At 45.5% G+C, this 22,273-nt stretch overlaps 2 protein-coding genes across 5 annotated transcripts in view; both read left to right on the plus strand.

The window, feature by feature from the left end:
• ENTREP2 (endosomal transmembrane epsin interactor 2) overlaps positions 1–22,273 on the plus strand; it is a 187,124-nt gene that overhangs the window by 121,147 nt on the left and 43,704 nt on the right. The window lies entirely within an intron of this gene.
• Positions 16,417–18,020, plus strand: NSMCE3 (NSE3 homolog, SMC5-SMC6 complex component). Its single transcript, XM_037145897.2, has one exon. The coding sequence runs from the start codon at positions 16,537–16,539 to the stop codon at positions 17,416–17,418; it is 882 nt and encodes a 293-aa protein (XP_037001792.1). The 5' UTR covers positions 16,417–16,536; the 3' UTR covers positions 17,419–18,020.

Below are 22,273 nucleotides of genomic sequence, written 5' to 3' on the forward strand. Positions count from 1 at the left end.
AGAGAGAGGGAAAGGGAAGGAGAAAGAGAGGGAGAGAAACATCAGTGTGTGGTTGTCTCTCACGCGCCTCCTACTGGGGACCTGACTCGCACCCAGTCATGTGCCCTGACTGGGAATCGAACCAGAGACCCTTTGGTTCGAAGGCCAGTGCCCAATCCACTGAGCCACACCAGCCAGGGCTGTAGATACGTATGTTATAGATGGATACATGTTTTTGATGAGTGTTTTACTCATCAGCGTACACAAGCTTTATTACGAGGAAGATACAAGGTACAGGACAGAGTCCAAGGTGCCCCTTTCTTGTCCATTGGCAAGTAATTTCCACACAGACAAGTATTTCTGTGTGGACGCACAGTCATGGCGTCAGCAGGCACTGGCCACGAGGGGCGTGTTGGTTGGACTACAGGTACCTCAGGAGGCCTCACCTTTCACTTAGTGTTTTTCTGCGCAGTTAGAATTTTTTCATCTTGCTACACCTTTTTGTTTTAAAATACCAGAAGAATTTTGGAGGGTGAGGGCTGGTGGTGAGAGTTTGGACTACCTAAAGGAATTTTTCTTCGCAGTGCTTGCCTCTGAAATAATAAACAATTGCTATAAAAAATTTAAAGGTATTTCACCTAACAAAACTTGAGAAAAATCATTGCTGATCATTAGGGGCTTCCCTGAAGCACAGAGAGTTCTCTCTTTATCCAACAAAGATTACATGGCACTCAGTATTTTCTGTTTGCTAAGGCAGAAAAACGTTCACGTAGGCCCTCAAGGTTCTTACCAACACAGATTTCTGATCATCAGAGGCCTTTATTCGCTCCACTGTCTGCTTTTCTGCAATCTTACTATTTTTTATGGTATACCAGATGGCCAGAAGAACTCTCAGCAAGTGGGCAAAGTTCTACAATTTTCCTGCTAAAGGTCATGTCTGAGTCTGGAGCCTCAGAGGGCGGCGTGGTGGTCAGTGGGGCCAGCGCTCCTTGCGGGCGCCGGGGCTCTGCAGCCCTGGGTCTCTGTCTGACGTTGTGCTTGACTGCAAACCTACGTCCATTCTCCCCGGGGTTTTGTGTGCGTGTGTGGTGTCGGCTCAGTTTTTACTCTTCGTCTTCACACTGCAAATGCCTCAGATAACACAGGGTTTTCTGGAGGCTTGTTTTCTAATAAAACCCCACAAGAAAAATGAAAAGACAATCTATTTAATTTGGTTTTTAAATTGAGAAAAGCCATTTTAGGAAATGCGTTTGATTACCAAGACAAAAGAAAAAGCATCCAAAAGTATATTAAATGTATCACGGCGAGCTTTTCATCCGCCTTTGCATTTTAGAATTTGAGCCATAACGTCGTCATTCATCAACATTTTAAAGCAGAAACGGCTGGGGCAGGGGAGATACAGATTCTAAGTTTTAAGATACACACAGCTCACTTACACAGCAGCAAATAAGAAACTGCTATTTTTTAAAAGGTTTTATTCATTTATCTTCAGAGGGGAAGGGAAGGAGAGAGGGAGGGAAATACCAATGTATGGTTGCCTCTCATGCACCCCCTACTGGGACCTGGCCTGCAACCCAGGCATGTGCCCTGCCTGGGAATCAAACCATGATCCTTTGGTTCACAGGCCCGTGCTCAATCCACTGAGCTACACCAGCCAGGGCTAAGAAACTGCTATTTTAATGGGCATTCGCAGGTCACTTACACTGAAGACAAATAAGAATTCTCCTTGAAGGTGATAAAGTTGAAGCCCATCCATAGCCAGACTACTTTATATTCGATCTTCAAATGAATGAGAAATTAATGAAGCACTCTCGCAATAGTTTCAGAGTGGGCATATTTATAACCCTCTCCTGCTTGCCAAAAATAAGTACATCTCTTTTTTTTTCCCTGCCAACCTTTTAAATGCCTATCACAGAAAATGGAAAAAGGCGGCTGGTGCAAGTAGGGTGTTTCCTACAAGGAAGAAGAAAGGGTTTGGTATCTTTGAGCGGTCTGGGAGCCCTGGCAATTCCAGAACATTCTGTCTCGGAATCTTCCCTATTTTGAAATAATAGGAAGATTACCAGTTATTTATTCCCCAACTAAAGTCTACCACACTGATTTCCAAATGCCACGATTTTAAGACCCACATCACACGGGATTGCTTCCTACGGTGCGCGCTTGTCTGGCGAGCACCTCACTTTGGGAGCTGAGGACGCCCAGTGCCGCCAGCTGACCTGACTCTAGGTTATCCTGGGAGAGCAGACATTCTGAGCAGAGTTAGGGGGGCTTACTTTGACTTTGACCCATCTTGCCCCCACCCCACCCGCCCGGCCCTCCTTGCCAGGGGCTGCGTTGCCTCGTTTGCTGTTCTGTGGAATAGGGGCTCTGAGTCCTCGCAGAAAAGGAGGCAAAAAAAGTCCCTTTCGAATATTGTTATTGTCCCTCAGTTAGTTCATGTCTGTGTGCAGTCAATTTGGTTTTTTAGTCAGTTTTGGTTATTATGGCTTCCAAACAAGTTACTGTGGTTTGGTTTGAGGGTTATTTTGTTTGTTTTTTGGTCAGGGCAAGCAAAATGCTTGGAGACGCTCAATTTTTCTCAGGGGTAATTTCAGCCAAAACTGATCATTGACTTTAGACTCTAGAGTGTTTTTCAGATGACTTCTGGTTGTTCTTAATTAATAAAACAAGTCTTAAGGCATGAGAAGAAGAGAAAAGGAAAAAAAGAAAAGGAACTCCTGGACACAGACAGCACTTTGACGATTGTCACAGGAGATGGGGTGGGAGGAAGTGGAGGAAGGTGTTGGGAGACTGAAAAAAAAGACATGTCTAAAGGAACATAGGTTTCAAAAGAAATTTGAATTAATAAAAAAGGAAGACAAACTATGCATCTTAGAAAAAATGTGAATAACCATAAACAAAATAGAGAATGAGACTGGGCAGGTGGGACAGACGCAGGGACCACTGGCTACAGGACAGAGAAGAGTAAATTTCATGTTTTCCATAAAGATCTGCCTGGCTGGTGTAGCTCAGTGGATTGAGCGCCAGCCTGTGATCCAAAGGGTTGCTGGTTCGATCCCCAGTCAGGGCTCATGTCTGGGTTGCGGGCCAGGTCCTCAATACAGGGCATTTGAGAGACAACCACACATGGATATTTCTCTCCCTCACTTTCTCCTTCCCTTCCTCTTTCTAAAAATAAATAAATATTTTTTAAAATTCCTTTTAGGAAAGGAATGATTTCTTAGTATGGTAGTCGAGTCAAAGGACTGAGGAATAAGAATGGTGATATCATTTTGAGAAATGATTACGTACAACCTGGAACGAGCTTAATATGTTTGTTTGCCTTTTGTTTTGTGACTAACTATAATCATATACATTATGGACACAATACGTACTCAAAGTAAATAAGTCGTCAGAAAATATATATGTATCAGCCTTCCTCCTGAAACACCAGTAAAATGAAAGTAAAAGAATAAAAATAATTCCCTCACAAAGAGGAAAAGAGCAGATGGGAAATGTGGGCGGCATCTCGGAAGGATGGACAGCGTATCTGTCGTTGGCTGGCAGCTGGCTTAATTTTCTGCATTCTCCTCTCTGCTGAGTGCACGGGGGAGCCAGGCTGATTTGTACATTATGGCCCTAAAAAGTCCCAGAAATTAGAGGCACTGGATGTCTCTGAAGGCAGGATGTGGGCCAGTCAGAACGAGAGGATTGGTTTCCAGGCTGCGTGGGAAGTAGTTCAGCCCCCCAGCATCCCAGGCTGAGACCGTGCTCTTACGGAATTGTCCTCCTTCGATCCCCAGAGGTGGACCCAGAGACAAGGTAGAAGAAGCTGGAGAGAAGGCAGCCGCAGCTCAGGCAGGAAGGTGAGTACGAAAGGGAAAGAGTCAGGATGAGATAGTGTACGCCGCAGTAACAAAGACCTTAAAACTTCAGTGACTCAGCACAGCCACCGTTCATTTCTTGCTCACCAAATGTTTCCTGCAATACAAGCTGCGGGAGGCCCCTCCACTGCTTGGTACCTCTGACCAGAGGTGACAAAGTCCTGCTGCTTATGGGCCCATTTACCAGATGTAGCCACATGGTCCATCTGTCTGCAAGGGACGCGGGAACTGTAGGGACACACATGCACATGATTGTTCTGTGACCGCGGCTGTCTCTGTCATGTGAGGCCAAGGGGGAGTCTGGGAGGCCGAGCCTCCATCTGCATCTCCACCTGCTCCTTGCAGCTCCCAGAGTACCGGCTGCTGGTCTCAAGCATCCTCGGGCTGGGGCCGAGGGAGTCCTTTCTGTAGAAATCCATGGCTAAGATGAAAAATACCGCAGGTTTGGGGACACAGGGGTACCCGCCACTGAGGCAAGCCAGTGTACCAGCTCCAACTAAGCACAGAGAACGTCAATCAACATTTCAGGTGTCTCTTAGGCAGTCAGTCTTTAGCAGAATTTTATCAAGCCCCTTCCATGTGCCAAGAAATGTCCTTGGTACTGGGATAGAACAATGACCAAAACAGACATTCTCATGAAGCCATATTCTAGTTCAGGGAGATAGTAACATGGGTAGACAAATCACATGGCACATGCAGGTGTTACAGTGAAAAAAAAGGAAATTGGGCCATGGCCGGGTGTCTCAGTTGGTTGGAGCATCATTCCATGCACCAGAAGGTTGTGGGTTCAATCCCCTGTCAGGGCACATGACTAGGTTGTGGGTTGAATACCTGGGGGGGGGGTGCATATAGGAGGCAACCAAACAGTCTTTCTCTCTCTTTGTCCCTGACTCTCTCTCTAAAATAAAGAAACATACCTCTGAGTGAGAACTTAAAATAATAATAATAATAATAATAATAATAATAATAATAATAAGGAATAGGAGGAATGCGGTGGTGTTCAAAGAATGCGAGAGGCACTCTGTTGTGCTGGTGACCTGAAGTGGGTGAGTGAGCTGTGTGGCCACCCACCTGGGGAGCAACTTTCCAGGCAGCAGGAACAGCCAGTGCAAAGGTCCTGGGGTAGCAGCATGCTGGGCACACTCCAGAAGCAGCAAGGAGATGTGTGGCTGGAGGGAGCGTGGGAGGAACCAATGAGGCGTTGACATTAGAGGCGGCTCAGGAGCTGCCTGGTCCTCAGGCTGGTGGATGACTTTAAGGATTTCAGCTTTTACCCGATGCAAATCAGGGACTTTGAGTAGACAATGCCAATCAGTTTTCCATGGTGCCCCCCTCCGTACATAACCCCCAGCAGCGTCCGAGTGCTTCGCTCCTTCCCCACACCACCTGCACCTTGTGTCGCCGTCATTTCATTTCAGCCACGTGGTGGGCAAGTTGTGGTATCTCGTCGCTGTTGCATTTTGCACCTGCTTGATTTTTAATGTGAGCGCCATTTTACATTTTGTTAGGAATCTGGACACCCTTGTTCTTCGTGGACCTATGAAAACTCTTGCCCATTTTCCTTTGTGTTGTATTTTTTAAATTTGTTTTAGGGAGTGCTTTATATATTCTGGAAACAAGCCCTTTGTCAAGTTATCTGTGACTTGTCACAGATATGTACATACACATACTTATACATACATATCCACATAATACACATATGTAGTGTATACACATAACACACACATATGTAGATACACCCACATGTACACCTTGCGTGCATAATGGTCTTTCTATATCTTGATTTTAAGAAAAGTTTGCTACCTGAAGGTCACAGAGTTTCTCCTGAGTTATCTTTAAGTAGCTTTATTATTTTTCCCTGCCATACCTAGAACTATAAATTTACTGAGAACTGGCTTTTGTAGCCAGGAAATGGAGTTTTACTTTCCCATGTGAATATCCACCTGACCCAGGGCCACTTACGCAAAGCACAGCCCTTCCCCCACCGCGGCGTGATGTCATCCTCCTGCGTCCACGGCCACTTCCTGGGTTGTCCCGCCTTCGCGTCTGTTCTCGCGTCAATACCAAATTGCCTTCATGACCATAAATTTGTAAGTAGGTCTTGGTATCCATCAGAGGAAGTACTTTGCTCTTCTTCTTCAAGATTGTTTGGCTATCCACAGCCTTTTGCATTCTCATGTAAATTTTACAAGCACTTGGTCAAATTTTACAAAGAAGTCCTGCAGGAATTTTTGATGGGATTCTGTAAAAGCTGTAGATCAATATGGAGGCAGTTGACATACTTACCAGTGTGTGTGTCTTCCAGTCTGTAAATACTTATTTAGGTCCTCTTCGGTGTCTCTCAATAATGTTTTATCATTTAATCATTATCTTTTATTTTTTAATTTTTTTTCTTGGTGTTTTTGCCCAGTTTCACTTTCATTTTCTGAATAGAGGCACTGCCTGTCCTTCATCAGACCGCAGTCGAATATGCATGTGTGTATCGTCGTTTCGGTGGGTTGTGCGTAGTGTTTCAGTTTTCTGCTGCTCTGCCACAAGCCACCTCACAACATAATGGCTTAGAACAACCACTGTTTATTACTCCTGATGGTCCTGCAGATACTACTTCTGACCTTGCCTGGAGTGCCCCCTGTCATGGGGCCCCGATTATGGCGGTAAGGAAGTCCACATGGCCTCACTCTTACATTCAGAACTTAGTCGCTGGCTAACGTGGGCTGGGCTTCCACACTCGGCAAGGAGAGCACTTAGGACAGGGTCTGCTCCAGCGGGACAAAAGCAGAAGGTGCAGGATGTCACTTCTCCACAGTCTGTTGCTCAAAGCAAGCTGCAATGTCCACATTGGAGGGGGCGGAGACATCATCCCAACCTCTTGAGGGGCGGAGCAGCCACCCACGCCACAGTCCAGCAGGACACGTGGGAGGGGACATAGTGGGACAGCTGTCTTTGGGGAACTGTAGCACATATGGTGTGTATTTTAGTTCCATTTTCAGTTGGCCACAAAATAGAATAAAACTGATTTACTACCACTGACCTTGTATTAAACTACTTTGATAGATTCTTGTATTAATTTTCATGATTAATCTGTACATTACATTCCTTTGAATTTTCTGCATATAAAATCATGTCATTTGGGGGAAAAACAGATAATCTTATTTCTTTCTTTTCAGTCTTCCTAACTTGTATTTCTTTTTTCTTATTGCCCTGGCTGGGACCTCCAGTAAAATGACAGAGAGCAGACTGCTTTGTCTTATTCCTAATTTCAGGGGAGCATTTTCAATATTTTATAAGAAAGCATGAGGTCTGCAGCTGTTTCTGTAGTGACTGTTTCAGTGTCCTTCTGTGTTGAAATTGCTACATTTCTTGTTTGGTTAAGGTTTTTAAAAATCATGGATATGCAGGTGGGGGGGTAGAAGCGGAATAAGTGGTAATGGAGAAGTGTAACACAGTACAGCCAGGGGGGCCCAAATAGGAGTCCAGAACTCAGGGTGTCCAGGAAATATTAAAAATACAGGGTGTCCTCACCCCCACAAATCTGAACAGGGAGCAGGGCCATTGAGAGTTGTTCTGCATAGCAACAGTTTTTAAATAACCTCATGAATTTAACATATCTATAACTTTTGACTGGTTTCGTGGGCATGCGGAATAGCTGTGGCCATGCCTTGAGCCAGGGAGAGGGGCATGACTTCCACCCAGGATGCAATTGGGAGGCAGCTCCCCCTGGTTATAGCGCCTGTGTGAGAGCTTGGAGATGATTGGCTCCACACCACAGGGCCACGCCTGCCCAGACTCACTGTGACAGCCGGGAAAAACTGGAAACATACTGGGGATGCTGTAAAAATACGGGAATGCTGGCAGGGGTAGCCAATTGTGGGAGGAGTTGGAAATGGGGCACAGAGGAAGATTGGCTCTGGGATTTAAACCCAGGCTCGGCAGCCTTGCAAGGTTAGGGGACCACTCAGCTTTGGCAAGAGTCGGAACCAAGCTGCTGTGGGTCTCCCATTCCACGCAGTTTAGGAAGCTGGAGAGCAAGGTGTAGCAGCCATGCAGAGCTCTCTCTGAGCAGTTCGGAAGAATGTGGGAGAGACGCTGCGGGAAGAAAAGGGGTGAAGGGACTCTTGCTGGTGGCCAGGAGAAGGTGCCACTTGGGTTTGGATTGAGAACTGGAGGTCCCAGTGACACAGCGGATGGTGCTGGGAACTGAGGGAGGCCCACCAGCCGAGCACGGACTACTGGGAAGAACCCACTTGAGCCACGGATTATTACTTCTTTTCCTGGGACACGGTACCCCAAACTGGGCAAAGCAGGGAAGGAAGGACTGTGTGTGTTTGTGGGTGTTTTAAGGGACTTTAGGATTTTAATGAGGACATTAAGTCACTACTCTTAAGTCTGTATAACTTTCGAATAAATAATTCCTTTCCTTTTCACCAATCTCTGACATTGAGAGCTATAATTGCCTGGCAGCAGGCCAGGTGAACCTAGTACGGGGGGGGGGGGGACCCTGGGAGAAGCGGGGCCCGTTCGATAACAGTGTCCCCTCCATGGGTCTGTTCTGTAACAAAATACAATTAAAAATAAAGTTAAAAAATTAAATAAAAAGCATGGAGAGAGGTTGCATTTTCTCTTGTGGCGTTTCTTTCTCCTTTGAGGTGACCACTGGGGAGATGTCCTTCATTCTGCTGGTACCGTGACCCCCGCGACTGATCTCACACCAGCCCGCTTTCCCGGACTGAACTTGCGTCTCTTGTGCTGCATCTCTTGATTTCGTCTGTAGGGGGCTCAAGGCTTCCCACTGTATCTTCATGTTCAAAATGTCCATGTCAGATTGTTATATTAAGCTTAGGTTTTCTTCCTACAACAGTGGGAGTGGGCCCTTTCATTCTTCCCCAGAGGCATTTATTTAAGGCCCATGTTGCTTCTCTTAAGTGTTCGTGGAGCCTCCACCAGGGGCGTGTCTGGGCCAGGGTTCCCCTTGCGGGGAAGTTGGGAAGGACAGACCCTGTAGCCGCCTGCACTTCCTGGGTTTCCTGCTTGGGTTTTGCCGGATGACGCTTTTCTAGGAATTTGCCCATTTCATCTGTTCCCAAGTGCAGCAAACACTGTGCATCATGTTCCCTGGTCATCCTTTTGACGCTGGCTGGAGCGGGCCTCCCTCTTGTCCCTGCCTTTGTGAGGGCACAGGGTTGGTGGTGTGAGAAGCGGGAGGCAAGCGGGGGTATTGCTGGGCCCGCACTGTAGGAACAGCAAGTACATGGGAAGGAGCAAGGCCTGCCCCCTGCCCTCTGCCCGGCGCCTCTTCTCAGCCTCCTCCAGATGCCTCTTATTGGAAGGACCCAACGGGAGGTCACCTAACCAAACACAAGCAGCTTATAGCACGGGAGAGCGTTGGATTTGGGACGGAGAGGTCAGGGCTTGATAAACAGCACCCCCTCCAACCTAAATAATTAGCAGTGCCCCCTTAACCTCACCCCCACTTGGGACAGACCCTGAGGACCAGTTTTCTTTCACTCCATCTTCCTCATTTTGCCCCTGTTCCTGGGGTGTGCTGAGGTGGGCTGGGTCCAGGCTGAACCCAGGTTTTTCTTCTATTTCAAGAATCCTGCCCTGACCACAGTGGCTCAGTGGGTTGGGCATCTTTCCACAAAGCAAAAGGTTGTCGGTTCGATTCCCAGTCAGGGCACATACCGGGGCTGTGGGTTTAGTTCCCGGTTGGGGGTCTGTAAGAGAGGCAACTGATTGATGTTTCTCACTCACATCAATATTTCTGTCCCTCTCTTTTCTTCTTTCTCCTCTCTTAAAAATAAATAAGATCTTTTTTTAAAAATCCATAGCAACAATCGTAATACAATTTATATTTACATTTATCATTGTCCATTAAGGTGTAAAAATAAATATTATTAGATCATGCTCACTGTTGCTCCCAACACTGTCTTCACTCCCTTCGGGTTCCTGTTCAGTTAGCTTTTGGGTGAGCACCTGCTGGAATGTTCTCAGAGAGGACACCCGGGGAGCATGCGTGCCACTCGGCACGTCCTATAATCCACTCTGTGTCCGGACATAATAATGTCCCGCCCCGGGGGGACGTTCTTGGATGGCAGTTTGTTCTTCTCCCTACTCACCCGGTGCCATTTCCTTTTCTGTTAGTTTCCAAGATTGCCGTGGAGACACGCGACACGAAACTGATTGTTTCTGCAAACAGCTTGCTCTTTTTTATCTGGAAGCTTGTATGATTTTTTCTTTCCCTTCCTGACATTCAGAAATTTTGCCAAGCTGTGTGTCAATTCTGCCATTTCGGAGCCCTTTCAAATGGAAGACACCAGTTGCTTTTATTTATTTTATTTTTTTTATGGATTTGAGAGAGAGAGGGAAGAAGGGAAGAAGGGAGGGAGGGAAGGTAGGGGGAGAGGGAGGGACAGAGAGAGAATATGGATTTGTTGTTCCACTTCCTGATGCATGCGTTGGTTGATTCTTGTATGTGCCCTGACTGGGGATCAAACCCGCAACCTTGGCCTATCGGGGACTACGCTCAAACCCATAACCTTGATCTCTGGGGGACAACTGAGCCATCTGACCAGGGCCTGGAGTTGCTTTTTCTTTGATGTGGTTTCTTTGCTCTGTCATAGGCTTTCTTCTTATCCCCCAACTTGTATCATTTGCAAATTATGCCTCCTGCTTCTACCCTGTGTCGCTATTTCCCTTGTGATTTCTATTTCACTGAGACACAGCCTTCAGCAGGGCCTCCTGAAAAAGTCATTGGGCTTTCAGCGGGGACAGTGCTCCGCTACAGTACTTCTGCGAACTTGTTACATTTAAAAAGCATTATGCTGCTCTAGAAGCGTTCTGTGCTGCTGTAATAATACCTCCTTCTGTTCTCGCTGTGTTTTATTGTACAGCCTATTTCTGTTTTCCTCTATCAGCTCTGCTCCAGAGTAGCCATCTGTTCCAGAGTTTGGCTCTTTTTCCTTTCAAACCCCTGCACATCTGAGCTGGTGGCGTGTGAGCCCGCTTCTCTGGGTCGTTGGGTTGGGCAGGGTTTTCCCTGGTGTGGGCTGGCTGGTGGCCGGGACCACTGTAAACCCCTTCAGGCCTTTGAAGATTCACAGGAGGAGCCGGAAGCGGACCCAGTGAGACTGGTTTCCCTTGTGGGGGAGGGGCAACGGGGCTGGCCAAACCAGGTTGTCTCGTTGTACAATGATATAGGTTGTGTAGGGATGGGGGTGGTGTCAGTTTTGTTTTGTTTTGAGAGGGAGAGGAAGGGTGTGGGGAGAGAGAGAGAGAAATGTCAGTGTGAGAGAAACATCGACTGGTTGCCTCGCCTGGACTAGAGACGAACCCACAGTCTAGTATTGTGCCCTGACCAGGAATCGAACCTGCAGCCTTTTTGGTGTACCGGACAGCGCTCCAACTCACTGAGCCACCCAGCCAGGGCTATGGGACATCTCGTTAGGTGAAGCCAGGGAACAGCAGGAATGGCCAGCGCCCCCGCTTCCTCGAGATACTTAGCTACTGTTGAAGATTCATTACCACAGAGTGTCCTAGAAGTCACGGAGCTGTGTCACTTCAAAGAGTAATGGAGCCACGTTCAGTAACTCGTGTCACCAGCAGATGTTCCAGGAAACCTGGCAGCTCCAGCCTCCCGACTCCAAGAAATGAGGCGGCTTCCCTGCGAGGCAGACTGTTTCCAGGGCAAGGCAGAGGTGGCTAGGCTCCTACCCCTCACTTATTAGCTCGGCGAGAACATACACCAACCCCAGAGCCAGCGCTGACCCCGTCGCCATGGTGGCCTGAATCGCGTGCAGGCGGGAAAGCAGGGCAGAGCGGCGACCTCAGTCTCCGAGGGGGGGAACTAAGCAAATAAAAGGAGACACATTGGCCACTGTTGGGACTTCATGTGTTTGTAATTTTATAACTTAACAGATCTTAATGATTTGCGTAAGGAAAAGGCCCCGGGTAGTTGGCAGATGTATACTTCCAGAAAAGAGAGTCTAAGAGTAGGCTTCTAGATCCGGCTGCTGCCACGCTCGGAAAGAGCCGTCATTAAGTCCCGCCTCCTCACCCCCTTGCACCAGCCAAGGACAGCTCTGTGGCCACTTAATCAGTGTTCTTTCAGGAAGGACAGCCTCTCATTCTTGGGCGGCCCTTTATCTGTGATTTCCCCCGAATGGATCTTTGTTAGGAGTGAGTGGACACAGGGGCTTTATTGTAACCATTCCAATATCTGCATGGCTGCCCTGGCCGGGTGGCTCAGGTGCTTGGAGCTTAGTCCTGTGCACCAGCAGGTTGAGGGTTTGATTCACACTCAGAGCACATACCTAGGTTGTGGGTTCAATCCCTGGGTAGGCCATGTACAAGAGGCAACTGATCATTATTGATGTTTCCCTCCCTCCCTCCCTCTCTTTTTCCCCTCTCCCTTCCTCTCTCGCTGCCTCCCCTTCTCTGTCTCTAAAATTAATAATTAAAAAAATGTCCTTGCCCTGGCTGGTGTAGCTCAGTGGATTGAGTGCGGGCCTGCGGACCAGACAATCGCGGTTCGATTCCCAGTCAGAGCACATACCGGGGTTGCAGGCCAGTTCCCAGCAGGGGACGCATGAAAGGCAACCATACATTGATGTTTCTCTCCCTCTCTCCTTCCCTTCCCCTCTAAAGATAAATAAATAAAATCTTTTAAAAAAATCCTTAAGTGAGGTTAAAATATATGTGTGTGTATGTATTTACAATATATATAAACAAACTCTGGATTGCTTTTCCGACTACCCACCCACCCAAATAGCATCTGCCCCTGCAGACCTCTGACCCTTTTGCTCACAGGCCGTCCAGTCTGCTCCACTGGACAGGCAGCAAAGCGACTTCATATGCGGGGGCGGCGTGGTTGTACCATTGCTTTTCTTCCCGAGACGTCCTTGCTTTTCCCGTGAGGTTAATGTCAGAAAATATAAAGCCTTCCTTCAGTTTTGCAAGAAATAGCAGGGAATGAAGAGGAGAATTCAGTAAATAGTAAAGACAGAGCTTCTTGGCAGGCATGTGCTATCAAGGCGATGAAATAAAGCAACTAATTACTTAGAGACATCTAAAGAGCAATTAATTAGTAGTAGGCATTTCTTTGTTCAGTGCATTTGAAATCTTAACTAGTTTAGTGTTGGCCTCAAAGAATTTAAAAAATTTTTAGTTTATTCATTGATTTGGGAGAGAATAAGGGAAAGAGAGAGAAAATGAGGGAGAGAAACATTGATTTGTTGTTTTACTTATTGATGTATTCATCGGTTGCTTCTTGTATGAGTCCTGACCGGGGACCCAACCCACAACCTTGGCATATCCAGATAATGCCCTAATCCACTGAGCTACCCAGCCCAGGGTGCCTCAAATAATTTTTAATTAAAAAATTTTTAAATTTTTTGGGGGGTCTAGTAAGAAAAATGTTAATGTCATTAAGATGATGTATTTGAAAACATTTCTCTTTTTTTTAACCACTCGTCTTTATTCACATGCCGGATGAAAAGTCGCAAATGTCATATTCAAATCACACTGAATTTACTGAAAATTTGCACGTGGATAACTTCAGCATCAGGGCGTAACTGTGATGTTAACAGTGATTGAAAATATGTTTTCTCATTTATCTTCCAAAGCAAGAAAATAAACATTGAATTTCATTTTTAAAAGAAGATAACTGTAGCCCTGGCTGGTGTAGCTCAGTGGATTGAGCACAGGCTGTGAACCAAAGTGTCACTGGTTTGATTCCCAGTCAGGGCACCTGCCTGGGTTGCAGGCCAGGTCCCCAGTAGGGGGCGCGTGAGAGGCAACCATACACTGATGTTTCTCTCCTCTTTCTCCTTCCCTTCCCCTCTGTCTAAAAATAAATAAATAAAATAAAAAGATAACTTTATACCATATTTATTTTCAGACGTTTCCCCAATATTTGTGTATGCACATGGTTTCCTGCAGTAAACATGTTTCTACACATAGCTTTGTGAAGCCCTCAGATATTTTCCTTAACGTAACCTCCCTGGAAAGAAGCAAATCACTATCGACTGCCCTGTCCTTGCCCTGCAGTAGGTACGTGGCAAACCTGTCTCACTCAGTCCCCTGAAGCCTGGCTCTTATTTTGTTGATTCGGAACCAGAAGGGAGTACAGGTAACTTTTGCAATATCATAAAGGTGTATGGTTTAGGTCTGTCCAACTCCCAGACCTTTACTTTTTCACAGAAACTGTACCCGTGTTCTTTCTGCATCAGGTTAAGTCTTGGGAGGCAGAGTGAGTGCCTCTGTACACATCCGGACCCACTGCGTACTTCCTTAGGGCCGCAAAACAGTTCAAAACAGTTTTCTCGGTGCCTCAGTTTCTTCTTTGTGAAAAGAGAAGCAATAAGGGCACGTCTCCTAAGTTTGTTGTGGATTAAATGAAGTAATACATTGTAGACCACTGAGAATAGGGTCTGCCCCACAGTTCCCTTTGTAATAATCAGTAGTTATCGTTAGTTATGTTATTATTAGTGTTCCTGTTATTAACATTATCACCACAACAGTTTGCTCCCAAACACCATGACTTCGTGTGTCTAAGGTGGACTGTGGGTCTGTATGACTCCTCCATGCAATGCCTCGCCTTCATTCTAGTACAGTCAGTTTCTGTCCATATTTTTTCCCCCTCACATTCTTCTGGACACAGTGAAGAGAGGCATTTAAAGACTTAAAATTATTACTATTTCTCACCTATGTTGAGTATGACAATCTGCTGTCTGGCTAAAGATGCCATTGACGGACACTGCTGATTTTCATTCACACAGTTGCAGGGGGTGGCTTGACCCAGGGCCTACCTAGTAATTTAAGTGAACACCTTAGCAAGAAAAAAACAGAAATAGCAGCCCAGTGGTGGGCAGTGGCTTTCATCTTATTTTCCATTTCTCTATTATCTCCTGGCTGCTGCTTTTTTTTTTTTAACTGAGGGTAGAACTGATCCTTCAAAGGGGGAGAGTTTTTGCAGAATTCTCACTGCGGGAGCATTGTTTGAACTTGAGTCCAAATTTTAATTTGCAAGTACATTGAAGCAGATGAATTTTCTCATTGAAAAAAATGAATGTCATGATGATGTATTTGTTTTTCTTAGTAGGCCTCTGTCATAAAGGCTGATGCTTGGGGGTATATTGTTAGATCTTGTATAAACAGAAAGTTATTACTCATTGTTTACCAGATTTTAGCTAGCATACTTGCATGATAACAGAATATCATCTTGCATTTCATATTGCAATTCTAGTGCCATTATAAGATTGCATTTCATATTGAATTACAAAAATTTATGTGACTGACATTTAATGAAATTTGTAATAAGATTGTGTTTGGATGCTATTATTCAAACAATGTATTTTTTGAATTGCTTTCCTTTGAATATATTTGCATTAATATTCTGAGTTTGATTTGGTTCATTAAAGAGTTTATCCACTTTCTGGGCAGCTTTAAAAAAAGACAGGGAAATTCAGTTTCTTCTTTGCAAGTCAGAAAATAGAAAAGGAGCACATTTGCTAAGATCTGCGTAATAGCAGCAGATTTCAGATAGTTTGAGTTAATGAAATGGCTCATGTTGTCTATTCGAGTTGCACAATTAAAACACACACACACACACAAATTGCACACATGACAGATGAGGGATGACAGATACCCTTGGGTTCCCTTTTCTTTCTCATCGATCCGTAAGGCTGATACATAGTAAAAATAAAGAAATTTAAGAGATCCACATTATTGCAATACTTGATTAGCTATGCCCAACATTAAATGGTAATCTCTCAAGAGTGTGCGTTTCTGTAGTATCCTTCTTACCCATTTCTGCAATAATTATAGTTGTGGGCCCTAGGCAGTTTACGTGATCAGGTGCTTTCCTAAAGGTAAACTCATTGATTAAGCAAAAACACTTCATTGAAATGTGCTTTAAGGGATGGTTCGGTTGTAGTTGTCTAGCTGATGGGCGTATAGTGCAAAAACATAAATACTGAAACAGTGAAAAGGTGGGGAAAAGTCCTGTTAGCGAGCCAAGACTGCTTTTACCAGGCATTCCTTTTTAAGACTCTTAGTGGCATGAGAAGGTAACTGGGGGTAATGATTAGGAGAGTTTAAACTTGAGCAAGGGAGGGAGCAGCGAAAGCAAAGCAAACCGGACGTCCCCTAGGTCTTTTTTTATTCACGTTAGTCCAGCTTTGTGTAGAAGGAAATGCTTTCTATAGCCTAAAATGCTTTTAGGCTCTTGCCTTCCTCTCTACCTTATTTTTCTCCCATTCATTACGTTCCCTCCATCTAAAAACATTCCCGATTTTAATGCTTCTGATATTCGTCCTCTATCTCACTGTCCTGGGCCTGAACTCAGCCGCACACTTGTTCAGGAGTTTTGGCGCCGGTCCTCCACAGGCATGGTTTGGTCAAGGCGACAATTTTAATTCCAGTCAAACAGGTACCACCGCGGTTAACAGCACGGATGCGCGGAGGAGCGGAGTCGCCGAGCACGCTCGCCGTCGCCCCCTTGACGCAACGCGCATTCTCCGCTGCCAACGTATCGCGCAGTCTCTGTGACGCAATGCGCGCCCCCTGTGGCCCCGCCCAGACGTACCCTGCGCCGACCCACAATCCCTGCCGCGCTGCCGACCTGTCTCCGCTACCCGTTACTGAGAGCTGCTCGCTGTATCGCCGAAGTCCACGCCGGGTTTACCCCACTGGTGTCATGTTGCAGAAACCGCGGAGCCGGGGCCGCCCCAGCTCCCAGGCGGAGCGGGACTGGGGCCGCGGCGGCGACAGCCGGGCTTCGAGGAGCGGCGTCGCTGAGGAGGCCCCGAGCACGTCTCGGGGGGCCCACGGTTCCCAGGAGCCTCGCGGCTCTTCGTCGCAGGGCGCCCGCCGGGCCGAGGCTGGCCCCGCGGTGGGGCCCAGGACCCAGAAGCAGCTGGAGCTGAAGGTGGCGGAGCTGGTGCAGTTCTTGCTGATCAAAGACCAAAAGAAGATCCCCATCAAGCGGACCGACATCGTGAAGCACGTCATCGGGGACTACAAGGATGTGTTCCCGGACCTCCTCAGACTGGCCGCCGAGCGCCTGGAGTACGTGTTCGGGTACAAGTTGGTGGAGTTGGAGCCCAAGAGCAACAGTTACATCCTCATCAACAATCTGGAGCCCGTGGAGGAGGACGCCGAGGTGAGGGGCGACCAGGGCACGCCCACCACCGGCCTCCTCATGATCGTATTGGGGCTCATTTTCATGAAGGGCAACACCGTCAAGGAGACGGAAGTCTGGGACTTCCTGCGTCGCCTCGGGGTGTACCCCACAAAAAAGCACCTAATTTTCGGAGACCCAAAGAAACTCATTACCGAAGAGTTTGTGCGGCAGCGTTACCTGGAGTACCGGCGGATACCCCACACAGATCCGGTGGACTACGAGCTGCAGTGGGGCCCGCGGACCAACCTGGAGACCAGCAAGATGAAAGTGCTCAAGTTCGTGGCCAAGGTCCACAACCAGGACCCCAAGGACTGGCCGGCCCAGTACTGCGAGGCTTTGGCAGATGAGGAGGACCGAGCCAGACCCCCGGCCACCGCTCCAGCCTCCTCCTCTTGAAGTCTCAGAGTCCGGGAAGTCCCGGGGCGTCCCGGGGCAGGGGTCAGAGGGCCCAGGCCTCGAGGGGTGTGGGCAGGAGGAGCCCATTTCTGTAACGCTTACATGTGTGTGGCTTCCGGACATGTTTGCAAACTTTAGTGTGTGGGGTTTTTTTTTAACCGTTAAAAAGTATTTGGTTCCCAATTTTCATTTATAAAAAATACGAGGAGAGCATTTATTCTGTTTTACTGTGCGTGTGGTTTTTTGGTGTAAAAATTTAGCTAGCTTTACAGAACTAATTGGAAAACTTTGCATCGTGATCTGAACAAAAGACACAGTAAAGCACTTTGGTGCCAAGAAAATAAAAGCAAAGTGGCTATTACATGACCTCTTAACTACCCGTTTGTAAGGAAAAATAAAAACCTATATAACTTAACAAAAATATAATTGCTCATATCCTTCTTGGTCCTAACAACTATTTTATATGTTGTTTACCTATATAAACATACATCATTCTAAGAAAATTGTGTTTTCTCCAAATAAGTTTTTTTACGTGCATAATTATTCAGCTCTGTGGTTAACCTTGTAGTTCCATTTAGATTTTTTTGTACTATAGTTATAATAAATACTGTATCTTTGAAGGAATTAAGCATTGTGCATTTTTTAAATCATAAGTCATGAGAAATTTCATGACTCAAAACCAGCGTTTTTTAAAAAGGCAACTTATGCTGCATATTCAAGTAACTAGAGTTTTGTAGAAGTTTTGCTTCCATATATATGTGTGTGTGCAGGTTGGTTCATGATGTAAAATATGTTTCTCTTACTGGGGGTCACAGGACAGTTGATAAAACCTTTAGTGACTGACTTGTTGGGAAGCAGGTAATCACCTGGCTTCAGATTCTGGCCCCACCTAACTAGCCGCAGGAATTTCAGCAGGTTACCTAACTTGCTTTCAGACATTTCCCCGCCTGCGAGGTGGGCTGATGGATGCTTGTATGGTGCTGGTCACGTGACAGCTGGATATGGAAGTGTATGTACAGTTCCCGGCACAGTGCCTGGTATGGAGGATTGTATTTTATTTTTTATCAGAGCAGGAATATTTTTAAATATATATTATTGATTATGCTATTACAGTTGTCCCATTTTCCCCCCTTTATTCTCCTCTGCCTTGCACACTCCCTCCCACCCTCATTCACCCCCCCCTTTAGTTCATGTCCATGGGACATACATAAAAGTTCTTTGGCTTCTACATTTCCTGAACTATTTTTAACCTCCCCTTGTCTATTTTCTACCTACCATTTATGCTACCTGTTCTCTGTACCTTTTCCCCCTCTTCCTCCCCGCAATACCCTCCATGTGATCTTCATTTTTGTGATTCTGTTCCTCATTTAGTTGTTTGCTTTGTTTGGTTTTTTTGTTTGTTTGTTCGTTTTAGGTTCAGTTGTTAATAGGTGTGAGTTTGCTGTCATTTTAGTGTTCATATTTTTTATCTTTTTCTTACCTAAGTGCCTATAACATTTCATATAATAAGGGCTTAGTGACGATGAACTCCTTTTACTTGACATTATCTGGGAAGCACTTTATCTGCCCTTCCATTCTAAGTGACAGCTTTGCTGCATTGAGTAATCTTGGATGTAGATTCTTGCCTTTCATGACTTTAAATATTTCTTTCCAGCCCCTTGTTTGTAAGGTTTCTTTTGAGAAATCAGCTGAGAGTCTAATGGGAACTCTTATAGGTAATTGTCTCCTTTTCTCTTGCTGTTTTTAAGATTCTCTCCTTATCTTTAATCTTGGCTAATGTAATTATGATGTGCCTTGGTGTGTTCCTCCTTGGGTCTAACTTCTTTGGGACTCTCTGAGCTTCCTGGACTTTCTGAAATTTTTTTTGTCAGATTGGGGACGTTCTTCTTCATTATTTGTTCAAATAAGTTTTCAATTTCTCTGTCTTCCTCTTCTCCTTCTGGCGCCCCTATGGTTCAGATGTTGGAACATTTAAAGATGTCCTGGAGGTTCCTAAGCCTCTCCTCATTTTTTGAATTCCTGTTTCTACATTCTTTTCTGGTTGAATATTTCTTTCTTCCTTCTGCTCCAAACCGTTGATTTGTGTCCTTATTTCCTGCCCATCATTGTTGGTTCCCTATAGATTTTTTTAAAATTTCACATAATTTGAACTTTATTTCTTCCTGGGTCTTTTTTATGCTGTTGAAGTTCCCATTGAATTCCTGGAGTGTCCTTATCACCAGCATTTTGAACTCTGCATCTGATAGGTTGGCTATCTCTTAATCACTTAGTTGTATTTTTTCCTGGAGCTTTGATCTGTTCTTTCATTTGCCCCCCCCCCTCTTTTTTTTTGTCTTGGCCTGCCTGTTATGTAGTAAGGGTTGGAGCCTTGCATGTTCCCCAGAGCAGGGTAACCCACGTCCCAGCGTTCTGATGCTGTGTGTCAGAACAACGCCGCTTGCTCCCCTTCTGCTGGTTTTCAGTCACTTCCCCTGGCTACCCTCAAGCAAATTGGGCCCTTCTGGTGCTGATTCCAGGTGGGTGGGTTTGTGTAGGTTCTAGAACCTTGTGGGTCTCGCCAATGAGCTCTCCTGTGAGGCTGGGAGTTTCTCCCGCTCCCTCAGCCCCCACAGGTGTTTTCAATCAGAGGTTTGAGGCTTTATTTCCCCGTGCTGGAACCCTGGGTTGCGTAGTCTGCCTCAATTCCCAGTTGTTCCTCCCGGTTTATCTGCATGGGCATGTGGGACCCCCAGTCTTCCAGTTGCCCCTTTGCCCAGAGTCCTCTACCCGGCTGCCTGTGTCCACCCCTCCTACAGGTCTGGATGAATGGTTCTTTAACTCCTTGGTTGTCAGACTTCCATGCCGTTCAATTTTCTGTCAGTTCTGGTGGGTTTTTTTGCTTTTAAATTTGTTGTTGTCCTTGTTTCGGTTGTGCAAGGAGGCACAGTGTGTCTACCTACACCTCCATCTTGGTCCAGGATTTTAATTAGTACTTTGTTCCTTAAATTAAAAAAAAAATTTAATTTCTTTTGGTATGGAACAGTCGAAAAAAATTTAAAGGTTTTCTTTCATTGTCTTGCTTTAGATTGTTCCTAGAATTAGAATCACTGGTTTAAAAGTTATGACAATATTCTCCTAGTCTATCATACGGTTTTATGAAAAAACGTAATTTGTGGTATATGGTAGGTATAGCCCATATAGAACAGTAAGAGCAGGAAAGGTAGATGATAGGTCTCCCTCGGGCTTTGACAGGTCACTGTAGGGTAGTGAAAAGGGTATTAGGTTTTGAGGTTAGCACATGAATTTGAACTGTGGCCCGTGCCAGGTCAGCATGGTGATTTGGGGTCTGGTTGTACACTCGGAATTTCACTGTATCTGTAAAGTGGGGAAAATAATAAGCACGTCATAGTCATATGGATTTAATAAGCACGTGATAGTCATGGATTAAATGAACCTGCAGGAAACAGCCCGTGGTCTCCTCCGTTCCTCCGTAGCTTCTGGCAGAACGCTGTTTATTTACAGGCACCCAGCAAATAAATATTCAGTGGGTGAATAAGTGTAATTGTTTTAGGGGTGGAAGATACTGCAAATTAACCATGAAAAAAATACAATGCAAACTTGATCATCACCTTCACCTGGAAATATTCCAGAAGAGTCTATGGTGGGTATGTGGTGGAATGGAGGGACGTGATAGGTCACTGGGTTTTATTTAATTGTGTTGAATTAGAATTTGCATTTGTCTGATTGGTGGAATATACCTGGTTCTTGAAGAAAGACCCTCCTCATTTGCCTTTTCTTTCTGGCTCAGCATCCTGTTCACTGGCCCCCTTGCCTCACTGACTGACTGCCTTCCCCTCTGCTGAGTTCTAATGCTGGCATTTTCATCTTTTTGGTGAAAATTAATCAACCCAGCACCCGTTATCTGTTACGTCAGACGCACAGATCTCCTGCCACACTCTTCTCATAGAGGTGTTAATAATTTACCATCACTGAATTACCATTTTGCTTCAGTTTTTAAAATAAACTTCACAGACCAGATCAAGCCCTTAAATCTTCTCACCCTTCCCAGAGGTGTCTAAAGGTGGTAGGTATCATACTATTGTATGATTTAATCCTTTATATGTACGTATATACATGAACATCCTATGGTAGTGGTTCGTGAGCATTTCCAACTTAAAAATTGGTCCTATACTGTATCCTTCTGCAACAGGCTGTTTTACCTGACATTGTCTTTGAGATTTAGCCAGGTAGATCGAATTCATTCGTTTTCATTGTTCTTTCATGGGGGAAAGCTGAACGGTTTGTTCATTCATCCGCTAAAGGTTAGGTCATTTCTAATCTTCTGCTGTCTGCAGGCATGTTCAGCTCATAGGCCAGTGTGAGTTTCTCTGGCCAGAAACAAAACAGTCTTGACGCAGTCCCTGCCCACTTGCTCTTGAGGGTATGTCTAGTTACACTCTTGTCCACATTTTAGAGTCTTCCCTGAGCCGCCCTTCTGCACCTTAAGAAATTTGACCTCTATAGCTATTGTGTGGGAATGAAATGGTACTTCATTGTAATATTGACTTGAACCTCTTGCTTACTAGTGATATTAAGCATCTGCTCTTGCTCACGCTCTTTTTTTTTTTTTTTTTTTTGCCATCAGGCTTTTTAAAAATCTGTTAGACCTTTCTATTGGTTTGTTCTGCATATTACTGTTGTTATATCTACTGCAAATACCTTCTCACATTTCCACTTTATTTTTGTCATACAGATGATTGGATATTAATGTGTCAAAGTCATCAGTGTTCTCCCTTTTAAGGACTGTGTTTTTTGTGTGTAACGCTTTACAAAGTTGATTAAGCTTCTAGATCTAACCTCCAAATTTCAAGAAATA

Source organism: Artibeus jamaicensis, unplaced genomic scaffold, assembly GCF_021234435.1.
Source record: "Artibeus jamaicensis isolate MK-2021 breed Jamaican fruit bat unplaced genomic scaffold, CSHL_Jam_final scaffold_612, whole genome shotgun sequence".
Taxonomy (NCBI): Eukaryota; Metazoa; Chordata; class Mammalia; order Chiroptera; family Phyllostomidae; genus Artibeus; species Artibeus jamaicensis.